The sequence below is a fragment of the Perna viridis genome, chromosome 7 (assembly GCF_037379345.1).
Source record: "Perna viridis isolate PV_CMFRI_1.1 ecotype Kerala chromosome 7, ASM3737934v1, whole genome shotgun sequence".
In the NCBI taxonomy this organism is placed as follows: Eukaryota; Metazoa; Mollusca; class Bivalvia; order Mytilida; family Mytilidae; genus Perna; species Perna viridis.
In genome coordinates, this window is record NC_142451.1 from 42,853,787 (window position 1) to 42,870,126 (window position 16,340).

Genomic DNA, 16,340 nt, shown 5'->3' on the forward strand with positions numbered 1-16,340 from the left:
ATCAACTTTTCTCTGTATATTGTCACGGATTGTATGATTGTACACACGACTAGTTCTTACATTAAACATTATACACTTAGTACAAACAATTTACGAACTTATTATATGACAGGAAAAAGAGTCTTAATATGACGGTTATAAATAAACATTGTCAACAAATAAAACCATTGGAAAAGAGTAATACCCACAGAACAGATTTGATGTGGTTGAACAGTTAACTGGAAATTACTTTACCGAGCAAGGTAAACAATAAATGCTTTTCAATAGGCATGACACTACTGCTTCATATGAATCATAGTCTAAGAATATTTGCTTTAATTTCTATACTAAATGTATTGTCAACGTTATCCTTTTTCTTCTGTTTCGAGCTATATGAAAAAAGTCTGTTATTTCTGATTCAACACTCTACACGTTGACGTATTCCCAAATAATTAAGAATGGGGAAACGTTTTCGGACCCACGTTGGGTCTGGCCGTAAGCGGTCGTGCAAGATCCACAAGGATGATCAAGACCGCAACCCCCCTTTCCAAATAATCATTGCGATTCCAAAGCTTTGATTATTTTATTTCGATTTGTGTGGGACGGTCGTACAAGATCCATAAGGATGATGAAGACCGTAACCCCACCTTTCCAAATCATCATCGCGATACAACAGCTTTGATTATTTTATTTCGATTTGTGTGATTCCGTACACGTTTACAATTGCTTCTAGCCTTACTTGTTCTGCAGTAAATTATTCATATACTTCATAGTCAGTGATTTTGACGTTTTTACGTTCATTTAGAATATTAAATGGTGAAATGTTCTTTATTGTGCTCTTTTACTGCAGGTATCATTTCATTTACTTTTATGGTCATGTTAACAATCGAAATTATAATACAGTGATTTTTATGCACCAGAAGTTTTATTTCAGAAAGGGTAATTGGATTATCATGTTTGATAGGCCAGCTTCAGGATAAGTTGGTAGGATAAGAGTCCTCTGCATGGACCATGTGCAGCGGTAAAGTAAGCGTCCCCTGCTTTTCTAGAAACACCCGCCGAGTTGGTTATAAAAAGTCATGTCCAGGGTAGACAAAAGAGGAAGGGAAAACTATGACACGTTGACAAAATCAGTTCTCATGGTACAGTTTTGTATCAGACAATTCAAACCTTTTCTACACCTACAAAGATTAATAAGTAGCAGCCTTTGTAATGATCATGCAAATTCTGTAAAATGTGATACCCCTAAAAAAGCTACCAATTTTTATTTTTGTTATTAAGTTGTTTTATAGGTCTATATGATGAAATGTATAACTATTCATTCCAATCTGTCAGCTCTTAGGAGATAATCCACATGGAAAATCCAATAGTATCTACTGTATTTTAGTGTCATTTACAAGTTGTTTTCTGTTTACTATGACATTTAAACAAAATATCAAAAAATAAAAATATGTAGGCTTTCCAGCCATGAATCACATTTTACATGATTCTTATGTGGAGTGGTACTTAAGTACTACATAGAAAAATTGCAATATATGTTTTCATATGTTTGAAAACATATGGAAGCATATGTCTAGGACCAATATGGAAATGTACACTTTTTATTCGTATTAAAGCACATGTATATAAACGTGATTAAATTCCCAAAACATGAAAATCATATACTCTTAAAATTTTCTCATAATTCGAAGCCTTATGGAAAGCTATATAGTTGCAAAGTGATTTTTATTTACTTGTTTTTTTTTCACGAATTAAGGAGGTAGACCTAGGGTAAGGGACACAACTCTTACAAATTATTAGAACGTTTGTATTCAAAATTTTACATTAATCTAATGAAAGCATCAAAGTAACTTAGACTGATTTCATTCTATTTCAAAGGAAAGCTTGAGAGGCTTTAGTGAAATTGCATATGATACAAACATATCACTGATTTCAAGAGTTATGTCCCTTACCCTAGGTCTACCTCCTTAAGCCGTTAGTCTAAAACATGTATTATTCGAAACATATTTTGTATTCTTTCAGTGTATAGTATTGATTAAGGTTTCCCTTATTGGCATAATAATTGATACGAGCCGCAGTTGCGTCAAATATGGCCCACAGAAGACCAATAACTCACGACAGCATATATTGAAAACTTTGCGCAATTGACGCTTAATTAACTTACTGTTAGAATGTGTTCTTTTGCTTATTCGATCCAACATACTCGATGGGTATCTGTATCTTTATTGACCAGTCACATATTTTCAAAGGACTTGGTTTGATAAGACCCATATTTTTGCCTCCAGCATGACTTGAAATTAGACATTTGATATTAGAATTTTTTTTATCGCTGTTCCTTATGTTAAATGAATGATTGAGCATGTTCAATCGTGTTTATAAACATACCATATTTCAATGATTGAAAAAAATGATGTCTAATTTTGGAAATCTGCAAATTTTGAGTGTCTCTGCCATTTTGACCCAAAATTATTGTTTATGTTTCGAAATGCGACTTTGATCCAAATCAGTAAAGATGTTCCTGAGTCACGTTGGCGAAAAACTTTGAAGATACAAAAATATTAAAATAAATAGCCTTGAAAATGGCATTTTTCCCAAATTTGTAGTGTTTGGCAGGTTTTCACCTTCTATAAAACTAAAAATTGATGAAATGGTGAACATTTAAAACCACATAAAATATTTACATTCATTTAGCAAGACATATCACATTTTGTCATTTGCTTCAAAATTTTTTGTTGTTGTTGTTGTAAATATGACCTTTGTCGTAAATTCTCCTTTAACCAACACACACTGTCTTGGCATTCCCACTCTGCGTCTTACAATAATAGGTACGAGATCACAATTATCTGCCCTTAGCTTTTCAAACCAAGTAAAGTTCCTATTTTAATAGGGTATTTTTTAAAATTATTTAGACAACCTTACCTTTAGAATTTATTATTCTTTTTTGGTTCAATTGAAAGGAGAATAATGGAAATAATTTAATTGATGTATTGAATTAAAAAAAATACATATAGGTTGTGATTTGGTGAGGTCAGAAAAGGTAACTTTTTGACTTTTGGAAGCCATTTTGGGTCAAATTTGAGGGGGTCTCTGTGTTGAGGTAGTTAACATTGAAAAACGATGATGAAAATTTCTATTTTTTTTAAGGAAGTTTGAGGTAAGATGATTTATTCAGCTCCCAAAATTTCATTTGGTTTGAAGCTGTAGATTTGTTTTAATTTGAAAAATGCCATAATAAACTCTGTGTGAAAATTAATTGTGTCCTCGTACCTGTACACAGCACCTCGATACACCATCGTACCAAGTTTCATGATATTGTTATTGCTGTACCGTCAATTATATCGTGATCACTTGGAGTAAACCTCTTTGAGCACATAACGTGATCCACTTCTTTTTTTGCAATTGCACTTCGAAGATAACTAGAAAGGCGAAATCGTTAAAAAGAAAAAGACAACTCTTAAAAAGCTCATTACCACAAAAATAATATATATTTTTTACTATAAAACTTCAAAATGAAACACTGTTATCAACATAGTAAATCTTTCACAAAATAATACCCATAATCGTGTACCTGGAGTTAGAATTCTTAAAACCATTATCAAACAGGTGACTAGATATACTATTGACTTCCATCTTCCTTGTCATATTTTTTTAAAGTTTCATTTTAGTTAAATCTATCTAGTTAAGTAAATAAACATGAATGTAAATAAAATACTTCAGTTTCATAGTAGAAAATGTGTTTTGAAGATGATAAGAACAGTAATGAATTGATAACTCATGGCAATGTCATTTAAGCTCACCGATATCCTAAGCTTAATCGAATCACAGTATCTTTTCAGGGAGACTCTCATATAAATTAAAAATGTTTTATTTTACGTTACATTTTTTGAAATCCAAATACATTCAGATCAGCAAACTATATTCATCTACCAAATTTAGTAAGTTACAGGGAGATTGTACATAACCCCCGGCTTTGTTATACTGTGCTCCTCGCCATATTTTGAATGGCAGTTTTCAACGCCGTATCGCTTTTTCGAACACAGTGGGTTTTGAGTTTGCTTTGACATTACGTGACACTAAACTATGGCAATTTAACCGAAGGAACTTACATCATTAACCTTGCATTTCATTGGGCAAGCAGTAGGACAACCGAAGTGCATTTTATGCTCAACATGTGATTCGCTCTAACCATTGACTTTGCGCGACGTTTAGACTGTGTGTATTGGCGGTTCGAACAATGACGTTGAAATTGACAATGTCATGATTAAACAACCAATTTACGCATTTTTATGGCTTTTTTCACATGTAAAATTTAGATCTGTTGAAAGTAGACTTTCTACTTTTGATAAAATAGACTTTTAATTTTTTTTTTTTTTTTGATAAATATTAGATGAATTGATTTGAATTTGAACTTTTCGTGCAAGAAATTACAAACAATTCCCCATTGAGTCAGAAAATGGTTTACGCAAACTAGGTACCAAAATATGTTCCCTAGGCTCACGGATTTCAGCAATTTTTGGCTCATTTTAAACTTTGAAATCTTATAATTTCATAGAAGATACTCCTTAATATAGTCGTGAAACTTTGTCGCTTTGATTTTACCAAATAACAACAACCTTCTAATTTTTGGTAACGGAATCTAAGCCAGAATTGGAAGAAGATTCTTATTCTGCTGAGTCTATACTAACCTAGTTCTAGACTTTTATGTTCCGTATTGTGATCTAGCATGAGACAAATGAGAGTTTATATCTAAATAGTAACAGTCGTGGAAAAAGTTGGTCCCAAAATGTTAGTAAAGAAAAAACACCCCCATCAGAACCACCTGTGACTAGATATTTTGCTACGCAGGCGCTCCCGGTTGTCATAATGACCATGAAATGGGGCATTTGTGTCCGTAATATATTCAATTCCTTTTCATATAACAATAATAAATGATAATGAATGATTGTAAATAGTTTTATACTTGATGAACTAATTAAATAATTATTTGAAATACGAAATAAAGCATAGCGATCGCACAGATCACCGAACTAAATCCAAAGGGATTTGGAATTACAGTCAAACCTGTATTAAGCAGTCACCTCTAGTGAATACTTAGTGACCTTTATAGAGAGGTGACCTTTTGAAATGAGGTTACAAATTGTGATGTAGAAAGACTTTGATATCAGCATATAGGTATCAGTATCGTATAGATTTCTCCATTGGCTCCAATGCTAACGGTGCATGTTTCAAAAAAATTTAAAAATTGAAAAGTTGATTCAAATAAACTTTCATACATATATCATGTTTTAGGAAATGTTCAAATTTGATTTTAACTTAAAAAACCTAGACCAGTCCACAAAGATTGGAAAATCATCAAACCTTGAAGTCAAAAGCACATGTTTTCTACTTTCACTTTGGTATTGTTGTTGTGCTGCAGTACTCCCTATCAACTGGATATCCTTCCTCTTTCCTGTCTTTGAATCTGTAAATAAAAATCACACATTTTTTCTACTTGGATACATCTTTAAATATGGTCAAAATTCAAGTTCAAAATTAAATGCAGCTCTTTAAAAAAAAAAATAAGAAAAAAAAGGAACTCTATTTTATTAGCCTCCATGTTTTGACGTGCACCCCCTCAAGAATATCAATACGATACTGGTACCTATAGTCCCATACTCATTTAGATTGTACTATCTGTGATTGTCATGTACCTTTCATTTTCAGATGCAGATGAAATAATTGTTTTTTTCAAAATATCATTCAAATAAAAGTATATGACAATAAATAATGTCTGTTTAAGTATTTACACTAAAAAAAACCTTTTAAAACTGTGCAGTGTTTATTTCCTCATTTCATTTTATATCGTTACCTTTTTCGTTAACTGTCTACCGTATTTTCAACGTACTCTAAAATTTCTGCTTTTCTTTTGGCAATTTGAAAAAACAGTCTTTCTTGCACCCATTTCCTTTGCAACGGCCCGGGCACCTTTTCCACTACTTAGTTTTTTTAATTGCCTCATTTCTTTCGATCAGTGTCAACATTTTTCGTTTCTGAGACATTTTGTCGCAACTCTAACTTTCATCATTAAACTGAGGACTGAAGTTTTTACGACTTAATCACCGACCTGTGAATAAATTTCACACCTATGCTATCGAATCTTTAAGTTTGTTGTCATTGCAATACTGGTTTAATCCCTTCGGCAACCTAATTATTTATATTTACATGTAGTAAATATACTTATATCACGTGACACGGTACTGTTATCGAGTCATGTGATAAACCGAATGTTTACAAAATAGCCGGTTTAAGAAGTCAGAAAGGCGATTTCGGCCGAAAAAATAGGTGACCGTTGGCTGCGTTAGGGAGACGACCGCTGATTTGAGTTAAAATGTATAGTGAAAACAGTTGGGCCGGCTTTAAAATGACCGTTAAGTGAAGGTGACCGGTGATTTGAAGTGACCGGCAGAGCAGGTTTTTGACTAACAAATTAAGCGAGAAAATGCGTCGGCTATCTTTTTTTCCAGGATAGTACTTGTTTAAAATAATTTCTAGTACATGTAAGAATATACTTGGTCTGGATGTTTATCGTGACTAATTTGGATGTTTTTTTAGATACACATTTGATTGGTCAACTTACTTTAGTTACTATATTGTACGTGCTTGCTCTATAGATAAAAAAAAATATGTTATATTCTTTTCATTTTAAGGTTGTAAACTGATATATTTATAACACAGCAATTCCTCATTCTAAAGCGTTTGAATGTCGAGGGTTAGCGTAATACCCTGCCCCGATTTTTTTCATGAAGGACATTATTATTTTGTTCTTTAGTTTACTAGTATTTTTCCCGTAGTTTAGATAACTTAATGCAACATTTATATGTTTACCTTTTATCTAAAACACTCATTAACAAACACCTACACAATGCATATGCATTATTCCCGATGATTTTGATGGTGTGCAGCTAGTTACATACCACATTATCTACACCCCTGCCTTCGGTACTTAAAATGTCATGTCATTTTTGTTTAGGCAAAATGTTAATAGCTGTTTCTCTTCACAAGTTTATTGATATAGTGATGGATATAATTGTGTACATTAATGGAAGGTAATGGGAACACGATATTGTTTAACCGAAAATAACCTTTTTTTCTGGTGTAATTGTGTGCATGGAACATAATATACTTTCACAATGGTACCGGTAAGTGACAAATTTTAATCTCTAAAGTCTGGATTCAGAGGATAACTTTATGCAGATATTTTGTATTCCGTGTAAAAGTAAAAATGTTGTTCCAGAAAAAAATCTCAACAATGAAGAAAATCAGACGATCTCGACTACTGCATGGTCTTCTGGGTTATGCAGCCATGTTTAAGCAATCGCGTTTTTCTTGGCATGATTTGGTATGAAATATTGAAGATTATTCGGCATAATCACGAAAAAATACATTTGACGCCAGTTGGTAATTAGAGCACTTGAGCAGTGGAAAGGTGTTATATATGGTGGATGTTTATGCAAATTGATTTCCCAGTGGTAAAACAATTCATGCCGCTTGTGTTCTTAAATGAATTGATGTTAAACAAGAAAAAGTGCGAGCAGTACCCAATAACTTGATATCCCAACTCCTCTATTTGATAACATACACCTTGTTTCATCCATTTTGCTTTGGATCAAAGTCTAAAATAAGAGGTGCACCATGGGGAACATGTAATAACGATTCTGTGAAAATCTCATTCAATTCCATTCGGTGGTATAGGATGAGTAACGGGTAAGAGATATAGACCCCCTTGTCCCAATACTAACAAATGATTAACTCCATGGTTTGCATGCTATGTGACTGAAATACCCAAATCGATTTGATCAAAATCTAGAATATGAGATGCACAATGGGAACATGTAATAAATTTTCTGTGAAAGTTTCATATATCCGTTCAGTGGTATATGAGGAGTAAAGGTAAGGGATAAGTCTACTCTTGTCCTCATATTAACAATGACAAAGTACAAGTTTTGTTATTGTGAAACCCCAAATTGATTTAAATTTTTAATATTAAGTGCACAATGGGAAAATGTAATAAAGATTCTGTGAAAGTTTCATTAAAGGAGCGACGGACGGAAGGGTGCATGATTCGTAAGAGTATTTAACGACTAAAATAATGTTGATATAACCCTCTCTTTTTCTCTTTACTCTAACCTATACCAGCGAGTGATATAGCTGGCCATAGCTAACTTCAGGGAGTAAATATAAAGTTGGTCTTCCCTTTATTAAATGACAATCACCTGATGAGTTGCCTTAGGTAATATGCACAACTACATATCATGTCCTTACTGGTTACAAAGTTTCATGAAATTTGGTACAGTCGAGAAGCTGTGCTTTTAAAAAGTTTGACGGACAGACAGATGGACAGGGCAAAAATATGCCCCCAACTTATGTAATTTGTAAATAGTAAAAGACAGCTTAAATCTATTTGTTAATTGTCAAGTGAAAAGGGAAGACTAATAGGTTCTAATCTTCTGTTTTACAGTCCATTGCCGTGGAGTTACAATTAAGGTCAATGCGTAATTTGCATAAAATATGTGTCGTATTACTAGGTACCGATTAACCACGTGCGATTAACAGTAATCACCCCGAAAATACCGTTACATAGTTATTAAGTAGCTGTCTTTGTAAGAATCATGCAAAATCTAAAAAATGTGATACACCCCAAAAAAGGCTACATATTTTTATTTTTGTAATTAAGTTGTTTTATGGGTCTATATTATGAAATGTGTAATTATTCATTAAAATCTGCCTGCTCTTAGGAGATAATCAACATTGAAAATCCAATAGATTCTATTGTATTTGAGTGTCATTTACAGAGTTATCTCCCTTACTTTTGAATTATACAGTGCATTCTATACAATTTTTATCTCCTATGAGCACGGGTTATATGAAAAACCAAATGTTAATTTCTGTTTACTAAAGCATTTTAAACAAGATATCAAAAATTAAAATATGTAGGCTTTCCAACCATGTATCACATTTTGCATTTATCTGGAGTGCTACTTAATTCTTAAGTTTTTGTATAATATGGACCCGGTTTCATTAATTATAATTGATTGATTGATTGATTGATTGTTGGGGTTTAACGCCCGAGCTACAATATTTCAGCTATATCCAGGCAATGAACATGAAATGGATGATAAAATGAACATGAAATGATGATGAATTGAAAAAAAAGGATGGGATACAAGGATAATAGGGTCGACGAATTTTGATTGCCACTGGAAACAGAGAGAGGTGGGTACGGTCGGGCAATTTGGCCTCCTGTGGCGGAGCCCAATGGTTCATACTCCGATAGATTACCACAAAAGGGTTCTTTAACGTGCGAGGAACGTGGCAACTTCATCAACACGTTGCACCCCTATGGTTTGTGGTAAGGTTTTCAGTACTATGGCCTGACGACCCCAGCATGTAACATGCCAGGGGAACCCATTCCACCACCGGGGGAACACAACCCAGTTGCTCTGGTTCTGAGTACTATTTAATCGCCTTTTGCGACAAGCTTAGTGCTGCTGTGGACCTGCGTACAAAAAATGGATTAATTCATTCAATGACCATCTGAACTTGACTGGACTGCTTTTCCTTTGCGTAATGCGATTGGCTATTTTACCCATGACAGACACGGTCGCGTGCACCTATCTGTCATATGCTGTCCTGTCATAGTAAAACAACAATAACGGAAAAACTACTCTTTCCCTTGATGAATATAAGTGAACGGTTGTTTTACCTTTTCCTGATCTGCATTATTACATGTAAAGCAGTCAATGTTGAGGTTCCGCAACTTCCGATCAAATTTGTTTTGTTACGTTGTAAGATTTTTATTACGTGGTAATCAGGAAACAAGCGAAAGAACATCAAAATATACCGCGTGAATAAAAATAAATAAAAAAAAGCATGTTGATGAGTATGAACATTTGATATATTTAATTATATTTATGAGAAAAAAATCTACAGGTGCGTGTGTCACGATACCCCATTTTGTGCCCCATAGGGGGGAGTCTACCACAGTAACAATAACGGAGAAACACTGACAGACGGAATTTCTGATATCTTCCTGTCGACTGATATATCATAGGGGAGAAACTTCTATATAGGGTATCGTATGTATACATAAAGGCGCTTCGGCGAGTTTCTGCTTTCTTGCAAGATAACCCGCTGTGGTTTATATGCTTAACACAAGCTCTTTGCGTTTCTATAAGCCTGTCTTCACAGTAAAGATGGGTACATAATATCGATCAAAACGTTTGTAGAGCCTGCAAGTCATTGTTGTAACAATCTGTGCTGTGATGTGGTTTTTTTTTTACGACGGTCTTGACTATCCTTACGGATCTCGCACGAACACTCCTTACGAGAATTCTGTTAGTATGTCAGTTTAGTTAGTAGATGGAAGTAGCGAAACCCAGCCTTCGGGATACCTGACCGAAGAATTCAGTCAGAGTATGTCCTACTAGTGGCTGTTCTGCTCTGTTGACGCTCTGGTCTACTGCCAGACCACATGTGGGTCCGAGATCGTTTTCCTCACACTATGTAGGAGTACGTCAACACGAAGCGTGTATAACAATCCCCAGCGCAGAGGGTATATATACGCGATATTCCTCTGCCAAACTCACTGCTAAACTCTACCCCTTTATGCAAATTAGTACAATATACCAGAAACAACTTCGCAGATTTGTAATGAGTAGTGCTGATTTCTCATTAATATTTTCACATCTTGTTTAGCAGAGTCTATAATAAAGTGGAGTGGTACTTAGTTAATTCACAGGGGCTTGCTACCACTATCAAATTTGCAGCCTCACTAGTATATTCTGCTCCTGTGGTTAATCAGGAGGTGGTAATAGGTCTGCGGAAGATATTGTTGTAATGCATACTCACTATTTAAGGTTAAATAATGCTTGTAGTTCGACATAAATTAAATATCGGCTTCTGAAATAATTTTTTTTTTCAAATACTAACAACTTGAGTGAAAACTAAAGACACTTTTGCAGTAATAAATGAATACAAATACCATGTTATTTTCAATAGCTCATGATTTACATTCTGAGTCACAATGTTCTAATCTTTATTTTGCACATTCAGTATTTTTCTTGTTCGCATCTAATGTTACAACTCGGTTTTTTTTTCAGATGTTTAACAACGGGACAGAAACAGACTTAAACTCTTCATTACACGTGTCGCTTGATGAAATTGATTACAAACAATTTCTTAGAAAGGACATCCCAGCTACAATATTTCTGACTTTTATTGCAATCACTGGTACGATAGGAAATATCCATACATTGTTAGTTTATGGCTTGTCTCCCTTGATGGCAAATATTACAGTGCGAATATTTATAATGTGGCTAGCAGGGACTGACCTGGTTGCCTGTTTATTTTGTGTCCCCTTTGAGATATTTGATATAAGGTACAGTTACACGTTTTCTTCCTCTGGTGCTTGTAAATTTTTTCGATCTCTAAACCATGTTGTGACTCTCGCTTCTGGAGGGATTCTAACAGCCATTGCAATTGAGAGGTTCCAAATTAGCAAAAACCACAATGCACGTGTTCCATTATTTTTAAAATCGCCAAAAGCTTTTCATATTATTTCTGGAATCATTCTAGGTGTTTCGATTTTACTATCGATTCCGGGTCTCGTATTCTACGGTACGACCATAAAGGACATACCAGAGCATCCTGGATTGACTGGAAGGGATTGCACGATTTTGTCTAAATACAAAAATATTCGAACTGCTCTTCCTTACGCAGGGGTCGTAGTTTTGCTAAGCACGATCTGTTGCATAATTTGCGTTGCTATTTACACAAAAATTCTACGTGTGATTTTAAATCAAATGAGGAAGGAACGTGACAAGCAGAAGAAACAAATCCCGACCAAAGCTGAATCATCAACCGACCTCCGATCACAAGAAACAAGTGTTTCATTGGTGCAAATATCAGTTATAGGAAACGATAACGTATCGAAAGACACAAAGGGAAAAATAAAGAACGGAATTCAGAAAGATACTCCTACCAGAAAGGAAAGTAAATACGATAAAGGACGACAACTCACTATTAGCTTAATCGTTGCAACTGCAGTTTCGTATTTTGGATATTTGTTATATGTTTCTACTTTTCTGGTAAAACTTTTGAACCCAAAATTGTATAAAAACAGTATTCAACCTATCACTGCCATCTTACTTCGCGCCTTTTTCGTCAACAATGCAGCAAACCCAATAGTGTTTTGTTTCATAGATAAAACATTTAGATCTGAGTGTCTTCGACTTCATAGAAAATTCTTCAAAAGGAACATCTAAACCTTCTACCTCTTGTACCACTCCAGATAATAATCATGCAAAACGTGATTTATGGTTGGAAAGCTAGCCTAAATATTTTTATTTCTTATGTTTAGTTCAAGATGTTACAGTAAAAATTAACATGTGGCTTTTCATATAACCCCAGTTCTTATGAGGTAAAAATTATATAGAATACATTGTAGAATTATAAATTAAGAGAAATGACACTAAAAGGCAATAGAAACTTGGATTTTTAATATGGATTATCTCATAAGATGACAGATTGGAATGAATACATTTCATTACAAAGACATATAAAGCAATTTGATTAAAAAATAAATAAAAAAATGTGGAGCCTTTTTGGGGGATGTATCACATATCGCAGAATTTGCTTGATACTTACATACTACTACTGAAGGACTACTCTGTTTGAGAATCAGGCAAAATGCGTGTAAGGTGTGGCACATGAAAAAAAAAAACGCAGGAATGTTTTTGGCATGATCTAAGTATTCATACCTCATAACCTTCTGATATATCCATCAAAGTGTTCATTAAGCTTGCTTTTTTAAGATATTAATAGGTCAAATTTAGTTGAAATACACTATGATAAAATGGCAAGAAAATTCTCCCACACTTTTTACCTTACATAACCACTCGTAAAATATATAAGTCACAGATGCTTCAGGATAAAGTTAAATAGCTTTTTAGTTGTTTTCTAGATGTACATGTATTGAATATATTTAAGGCAAAACAGAGTAACTTGAGAAAAATGATGTGCCACCCATTGCCTGATGCATACACAGAATTGTACTTAAGTAGCTCTCCAGCAAAGAATCATGCAAAATATGATACTTTGTTGGAAAGCCAACATATTTTTATACTTTTGACATTTTGTTAAGAATGTTATGGTCAACAGAAATCAACATGTGGCTTGACATATAATCCGTGGTCTTACGAGATATTATTAACATAAAATGTATGGTAGAAATCAAAATTGAGGCAGATAACTCAGTAAATGACAAAGAACTACAATAGAAACTCTTGGTTATCTCCTAAGACCAGACATATACAATTCATTATATAGATCTTTCTAAATATTTGATTATAATGCTGCTGATGAGAGGTTACTCCTTGAAATACATGTGCAACATATCGAAATTTGCACTAAATATGGTTGGGATTTTTTGTATTTAATAGACCCATAAAGCAGCTAGTAAGTAATATAAGAAATGTGTACATATTACAGAATTTGCACGATTCTTCAAAATAATGCTACTGAACCTGTGTACAATTTGTATGAAATTGTTTACAATAAAATAAAAATCAATTTTAAATTGACTTAATTTTGCCATGAAAGTTTCTTTTATCAGCTGTATACCAGAAATGACCTGCCAATGCCTTAAAGACAGAACGTGTTTCAACAAAAAATAATGGCAAGGCATACACAACGGCTCTTTGTGGTTACATTGTAACATGCATTATATACCAATTGTATATGCAATATACATGTATGGATCAAAAAGGTATTTTCACATGTATTTTAAATGCAGAGCTCGTAAGATAAGGGACAGTGAGGAAACTGGGTGCAAATACAATATTGTTTTGAAAATGTACATGCTTGGTGCGACTTGAAGACTTTTTTCGGACGTACACCAGGCGAGCGAGCGTGGCAGTCGGGTGGACGGTAATTAAAACGGATCCTTGTTTTAACTCAAACAGTCTTCGTTCGAATCTTTTCAAATTAAGATTTCCGAAAGTACAACAGGCGAGCAAGCGTGGCAGCCGAGTGGACGGCAATTAAAATGGATCCTTGTTTTAACTTAAACAGTCTTCGTTCGAATCTTTAAGATTAAGATATGTCGTTTCTTGAAACATAAGGAAAGTCTGTATTGATTTTTATAATTTTCGCTGCTTTTTATTGCGAAAAATGGGACTTCATGGGAAAATTTGATTGGCTGTTAATTAAGTTGTTTTTTTGTTTAATATTTTCCGAAGAATACATAGGTTTTATAATAGCTTCCCAGTATTATTTCAATTGAATCTTTTTAAGCTGCTGAGCAAAATGTCACACTGTAAAAGTCGATTGCTGTCATTGACTTCACCGATTCAAACCATCGGTTATGTAGTCCCAAAATTGTCATTTTTCATATTTACGGAATGCAAGCCATATTAGCAAGTTTTTTTTCAAAGGGACGTAACCCACCAACACCCGACAATCTGGTTGGCAGTCTCATTGGGAAAGGGAAACAGTTAACATTTTTCTTGGAACTTTTAACTATTTTCACTTCGGCAAGTACCTGAATGGTTTGAAATAAGTTATTCAAAAGTATCCAAGTACTTACCGCGGCTCTAATAAATTGAATATTTGAATTTGAAGTCTACTGCTGTCCATTGCTCCAATTTGACAGTAAACCAGTCTGTCTGATGACAGTATGTAGAAAGTTACTCCCCTTTGCTAAAAAATCTTTAAAAAAATGAAGCCAAAGTCGGGAATATGAAAAAAAGTACTATTGTTTGACTTTTTAAGCGCGTATCAGGAGCTCTTTCGCATGCCTTGTTTTCGTTCAAATGAAACCAATTTTGGATTGTTGATAGTTAGCAGGCATTCCAAATTGATTCCCACTGAGGTTGGTTTTCGAAAATCACATCAGGTTGTCTGGCAAACTATTTTCTGACTTGGTGGCGAACAAAATACCAACCGCTTACATCGTAGGAGTAACCAGGAAGAGGATAAATGCAGGTTACAGTGTACTTATAAATGATCACTTACGCATAGGTAACCGTCAACTACTCTGAATTTTGAAGCGTGAGAAATGGGCGCACCTGTCATTGATACGTGACGGGTTATGTATCGGAATACAACACCATATAAGACTCTGGCAAGAACAAATGTAAATATGTTCAAGTGTCAATATTTAAAAAAAACATCTGTGACAAATACAAATTAAATACTTGCTTTTTCCTTAAATTGAAAAAAAATAATATGATAATAATAAATAAATAAATAAATAAATAAATAAATAATGGTGAATCAAATGAATAAGCACAGGTATCACCATCAAATACTTCTAATTAAATCAACACAATGATTTGAACATTCGAATCCCATATTTCTACAATCGCTTATTTGCGTTTATTTGAAAAAAAGTTGAGTTGGAGCGAGGCACCTCAAATCTTGGATCTCGTCTTCTAGGTTATATACTAGTGTGACCGCATATTTGATAGTGGGAGCAAGCCCCTGTGATAGAAGCATCTGCGATATACCATTTAAGAACAACTTAAGTAATTTGTAGTAACAGACTATAACATGAAAAATGCATCAAGTAGACCAGGTTCACAAAAGAATATTTTTTGTCAAGGAAGTCTATTTATAGACTGAACTTGTTGTCAAAGAATGGCAAAGAAATCTATTTATCGACTGAACTTGACTTAGAGATCGTCGGCAATCCAATTACGTAAACATGGTAGACATTTCAACATATAACTACCAAAATAACACTCCGCGGGTTATTCTCCTTGCAAGGTTTACGTAAAGATGTCGCTCTGCCGATCATACTCATGTGAAATATGTGATGTTTACTTCACGTACGACATGGGCGTATAATGACATCAAAGCTGTTTATTAGGTGTTGAATTGCAATATTTCAATGATTATATGATATTAACTATTTAAATTATGACGCAGCGAGCTGGACTATTTTGTCAAATTGACCCGAACATTCGCAGGGAGGAAAGCTCAAGCGAGATTTTCCAATTTATTTCTCTCGATCTGACCTTGCTAATGAGGATGTCGGGAGCTTCTCAAGACGGATTTTCGGAGCTGAAATGTACACGTTTTTTTTTTTGTTGTAAGTATAGATTACAGTGGCGGATCCATGGAAGGGTGTATGGGGTTGGCACCCCTCCTTTTATTGGAAAATTGCATGTGTGTTTAATTTGATCCCAGGAATTTAACTTCTGTACATAAAATGCAAGTACTAAGATGTTAATTACTACATGTATACGTACATAAATAAAATAAAGTAGTAACCATACATGTAGCAAACGATGAAGTATTTAAAACAGAAAATAAACAGAATT

The 16,340-nt window shown here is 34.1% G+C and overlaps 1 protein-coding gene across 6 annotated transcripts in view; it reads left to right on the forward strand.

The window, feature by feature from the left end:
* LOC148612799 (uncharacterized) overlaps nucleotides 1–16,340 on the forward strand; it is an 18,991-nt gene continuing 2,651 nt past the window's right edge. Inside the window, exons 1-2 of one of the 6 annotated variants that reach the window (XM_088594541.1) lie at nucleotides 88–242; nucleotides 11,118–13,594. In XM_088594541.1, the coding sequence (XP_088450667.1) occupies nucleotides 11,118–12,281 (1,164 nt within the window). In that variant the 5' untranslated portion in view covers nucleotides 88–242 and the 3' untranslated portion in view covers nucleotides 12,282–13,594. Of the gene's footprint in view, nucleotides 243–6,667; nucleotides 7,158–11,117; nucleotides 13,595–15,362; nucleotides 16,109–16,340 lie in introns of those variants that run through there. The other 5 variants (XM_088594542.1, XM_088594540.1, XR_015924494.1 and 2 more) reach the window with 5 other exon arrangements.